This window comes from Ichthyophthirius multifiliis, assembly GCF_000220395.1.
Source record: "Ichthyophthirius multifiliis unplaced genomic scaffold scaff_1120509250913, whole genome shotgun sequence".
NCBI classification, from domain to species: Eukaryota; Ciliophora; class Oligohymenophorea; order Hymenostomatida; genus Ichthyophthirius; species Ichthyophthirius multifiliis.
Genome location: NW_004086380.1, coordinates 11,487 through 15,922, shown reverse-complemented (window position 1 = coordinate 15,922; position 4,436 = coordinate 11,487). Strand labels below are relative to the sequence as shown.

General features: G+C 22.7%; 3 protein-coding genes across 3 annotated transcripts, besides 9 other annotated features; 1 reads left to right on the top strand and 2 right to left on the bottom strand. All coding sequences in view use genetic code 6, as the record gives it.

Moving 5' to 3' along the window:
- On the top strand, positions 1-1,031 carry IMG5_111700 (protein phosphatase 2c, putative; the record flags this gene model as incomplete). Its single annotated transcript, XM_004034803.1, has 3 exons — positions 1-94; positions 150-929; positions 982-1,031. The coding sequence occupies 3 exons, from the start codon at positions 1-3 to the stop codon at positions 1,029-1,031; spliced, it is 924 nt and encodes a 307-aa protein (XP_004034851.1).
- Positions 1,013-1,071: a microsatellite.
- Positions 1,016-1,071: a microsatellite.
- Positions 1,047-1,122: a microsatellite.
- Positions 1,110-1,188: a microsatellite.
- Positions 1,127-1,188: a microsatellite.
- Positions 1,154-1,205: a microsatellite.
- Positions 1,156-1,205: a microsatellite.
- An 8-nt stretch (positions 1,206-1,213) lies between these two features.
- Positions 1,214-1,267: a microsatellite.
- Positions 1,215-1,263: a microsatellite.
- A 45-nt stretch (positions 1,268-1,312) lies between the features above and the next one.
- Positions 1,313-3,189, bottom strand: IMG5_111690 (nadph-cytochrome p450 reductase, putative; the record flags this gene model as incomplete). Its single annotated transcript, XM_004034802.1, has 1 exon — positions 1,313-3,189. A coding segment is annotated over one exon (1,875 nt), but the record flags the coding sequence as incomplete, so codon positions are not given.
- A 480-nt stretch (positions 3,190-3,669) lies between these two features.
- On the bottom strand, positions 3,670-4,392 carry IMG5_111680 (hypothetical protein). The gene has a single exon (XM_004034801.1). It carries the CDS (start codon positions 4,168-4,170, stop codon positions 3,682-3,684), a length of 489 nt encoding a protein of 162 aa, XP_004034849.1. The 5' UTR covers positions 4,171-4,392; the 3' UTR covers positions 3,670-3,681.
- Between the last annotated feature and the right edge of the window lie 44 nt (positions 4,393-4,436).

The window sequence follows — 4,436 nt, the reverse complement described above, 5'->3', positions numbered from 1 at the left end:
ATGGGTCCATATTTGTCTAATCCAATTACAGAAAAAATCACAATAGAAGATGAATAAAATTAATACTTAAAATATTCTTATGCCGAAATGCAAGGTATTTTTTTTTTTAAATAAATAATATAAAATAAATCAAAAAAATTAAAATATAGGTTGGAGAAATACAATGGAAGATTCTCATATATCTAATATAAATATAGGAGAGGATATAGCTTTATTTGGTATATTTGATGGACATGGGGGACATGAAGTAGCAAGATTCGTAGAATTACATTTTATAGAAGAGTTAAAGAAAAACGACAATTTTTTTAAAAAAAATTTCGAACAGGCTTTAAAGGAGACATTTTTAAAAATGGATGAATTAATGTTAAAAAAGGAAGGCTTATCTGAATTATTAAAAATAAAAAGTAATAATAATAATAATAATGCTTACGATGAAAACGATATAAAATAAACTTATGCTGGATGTACTGCAAATGTAGCCTTAATCTATAAAAAATAACAAATCTATGTCGCGAATTCCGGAGATTCGAGGACTGTATTGTGCACAAAAGATAAAAAACCAATAGAATTATCAATTGATCATAAACCAGATAATATAGAGGAAAAAAATAGGATTTAAAAAGCAGGAGGATTCATTTCAGATGGAAGAGTTAATGGAAATTTGAATTTATCAAGGGCTTTAGGAGATTTCGAATATAAAAAAGGAGCTAAATCTCCTGAAGATTTTATCATTTCGGCCTTTCCTGAAGTTAAGATAAAGGAATTAAATTAAGATGATAAATTTGTTTTAATGGGATGTGATGGAATATGGGAATGTATGACTAATTAAGAATTAATGGATTTTTGCTATGAAAGAATATAAAAAGGAATGAAATTAAAAAACATTCTAATTGAATTACTAGATACTATTATTGCAAAAGATACTAGTGGTAAATTAAAAAATATTAAAAATTAAATATAAATATATAAATATATATATAGATGGAGTCGGATGTGATAATATGACAACAATATTAATATAATTAAAATGAAATAAATAAATAAAATTATAATTAATAAATGAAAATATAAATATTCAATATTTATATTATAAATAAAATAAATATTTAATGTATTTATATTGTAGATATATATGTATATATATAAATATATATATATATATATATATATTTATTATATTTATTATATTTTAATTATAATTATTAATAAATAAATATATATAATATTTATTTTATACATATATTTATTTTTTTATATATATTTTTATAAATTATTTGTTTCTTTTTTTTATATATAATTTTATATTTATATATCATCCCCATATTTCCATTTTTATTTTTCCTTATTTTTCCATTTCTTATACTTTTACATTTGCTAAATATGGCATTACACCTTCTTTTTCTTATAAAATTTACGCAATTAGTTCTTTTATGGATTCTCCCATTAATTTACTTCCGCAAACATATAAGTAGCCTTTTTTTTAAATTAATTATTCGTGTAAAATATCTAAATCTTCTTTCATTAAATCTTGCACATATTGTTTTTCTTTACCTTGTTATTGTGAAAATGCGAATCTTTATTTTTCACAAACATGTTCTTTTTAGAAATTTTAAAGTTCTTCTTTATATATGAAGTCTTAATTATCATTTCTACAACCGAAATATAACAAAATCTCTCCAAATATTTAATTTTATTCGTCCTTTTATTCGTAGAATTATTTTTCTTTTAATAAAGCTCTCATTGGGGCTAGTCCGGCTCCTGCAGATACCATCACAATAGGACTTTCTGCACTTTAAGGTACTTAGAAGGTACTTTATTCAAAAAAAGCCCTTACTTTTTTTCCTTTAAAGCCTTCTTTAAGTAAAGAACTAAAGTATTATGAACATTAACCTTCTTCATATTATCCATCGGGTCTTTGAACTTCAAGAACAGAGACCAAGATTTAAAATGAGGAAGGTGATAATTTCTATGAAGAGGAAATTGTGTAATATCTAGGCATAATAATAGGCGAAAGAAGTATAAGATTCAACAAAGGAATTTAAATTTAAAAAGTCTTCACTAGTGATAAAAGGGAATGTTTTTTTTAAATAATATTTTGTTCAAAAAGCACTGTGTTTGATGTCCATTCATCAAAAAGGGCTCTTTGTTTTTCTTCTAAAAGGAAAAATTTTAGGCTTTGTAAAATTGCTCTATTTATAGGACCTTAAAAGTCACAAAATTTTTGTAAAAAAGTCTTTATTTTTATTGGGTTTGGTATTGGGATTTTAACTTGCATATTTTTAGGGTTAATTTTTATTGTTTTTTCTAAATCTAGATTTAATAAAGAGGCGAATTCTTAAATTTTTTCATTTGAATTTTCAGGAAATATAGCTATGTTTCCAGCTGTTTAATATATTTATTTTCCTAAATTAAATTCTATTTCATAACAAGGAGTCGATATCTTAGATTTTTATCTAATTTCTCTTATATTCTATATTTCGAATAATTAACTGTTAAAATATTCCTCGAAAGTATGAGAAAGTTAAGCAATTTATCCAAAACTGAAATTTTCTAAATTAATTTCTTTATCATTTTTAATTTCTTATATTCCAATAGGACAATTATTTTCAGAAAGTTCTTTTCTAGAAATTTCCTAAATTTTAAATTCTCCATTTAAACAATCCCAAAGGTCCTATTTCCAATTTACAAAATCTTAAACTGTACTATCTTTTCCAGCATCCCCTTTTCCGAATTAATATAATAAACGAGCCCCTAATTCTTATAGTTTATTGTTTGTTTTTACAGACATTCCACAAAATTCGTCATACGAAGAATTACCTAATCCGAAAATAGTATATTTCATATCTGAAAGTAATTTTGTGTCTTTTTAATTATTTAGCCAATCAAAAAACTTAGCGGCATCATTTGTAGGACCTCCTTTTCCATATGTGGATAGTAAAAAAATACAATATTTGCTACTTATGAATTGATTTGGTTCAAATTCAGAAAGGTTTATTAAATTGGCTTAATAATGGTTTTTTTCAGCCTCTAAAAGAATGTCATAGGCAAATCTTTGACTTGTACCAGACCTTGTACCATAATATATGGTTAAAAGACCACGTGTTTTTATTTTCTCGTTTAAATGTTTGTCGTTTAGTATATTGTTTTTGTTAGATTTAAAGACTTTTTTATTTATTAGGTTTGTTTGTTTTTTTTTTTTTTTACTTTTTGATATATTTTGTTTCATTTTTAGACGGTATTTTGCTAATAATAATAAAAGACCGAAACTTAATCCAAAAAGAGCGTAATTTTTTTTTGTAAAATTTCTCATTATTGTTTAATATAGTATATTTTATATTTTATTTAGAATTAATAATTAAATTATATCTAAAATATATTATATGTATTAATAAATAAAAAAAATTATTAGTGGTATTATTTCATTTAATCATATAATATTGTATAATATAAAATATATATTTGTTTAATTTAATTTTTTGGTTTAATAAGGCAAATTTAAATAATTTTATATTATATTATTAATATAATAAATAGAAATTATAAAAGGTAAAAAAAATGTTGCTTACTAATGAACATTTAAAATATACTGCTGTCTCAAAAGGAAGTTTGAATGTATTAAATTAAATTTAAGATTAAAAACAAGGCTTATAATAAAATTAAAATAAATCATCTACAACTATTTCAGGTCTAATAGTAAACAATAAAAACTAACTAAAAATAATTGCAAATGACATTGAAGGATAGTTGATGATCGAAAATATATTCGCACTTTAATTAAAAATAGAGAAAATAATATTGACATTATTTCTAATAATATGTAGTTTCGGAATATATGCTTTTTTACTGAGAAACAGTGTCAGACTTAGATTAAAATCTCTATATATTTAAAGTAATTCCTTGAAACAATGTACTCATTTTTTGATTAAAAATAACGATAATACATATGAAATACTGAAAAAATAGAATTTTAAATATAATAATTTCGGATTTGTAAATAGACATTTAAAATATGAATATAATGAAATAAATTAAGGATTTATTCCAGTTTATTATAGAGAGGTGGAAAACTATAATTTGGAAGAGTTATTTTAAAGACACAAAAATGGATTTAAAAATAATTAAGAAGATATTTTAAATAAAAAAGAAAAATATGGATTGTGTAAAATACATATACCGATTCCAACCCTTATAGAATATTTAGTACGTGTATTGACGGAAGTTTTCTTCCTTTTTTAATATATTTCAATTGCCATTTGGATCGTGCAAGGATATGTTATGTTCGCGATTATCATTATTTTCACTTCATTGATTACTGCGATAGTTAATTATGTAATCTTGAGGTTATCGTTGACTAAATTGAGAAAATTTGCAGATATTTCAATTAAAATAGATGTTTATAGGAATGGTAAGTAAATTGTTTTAGACTCTAAAGAATT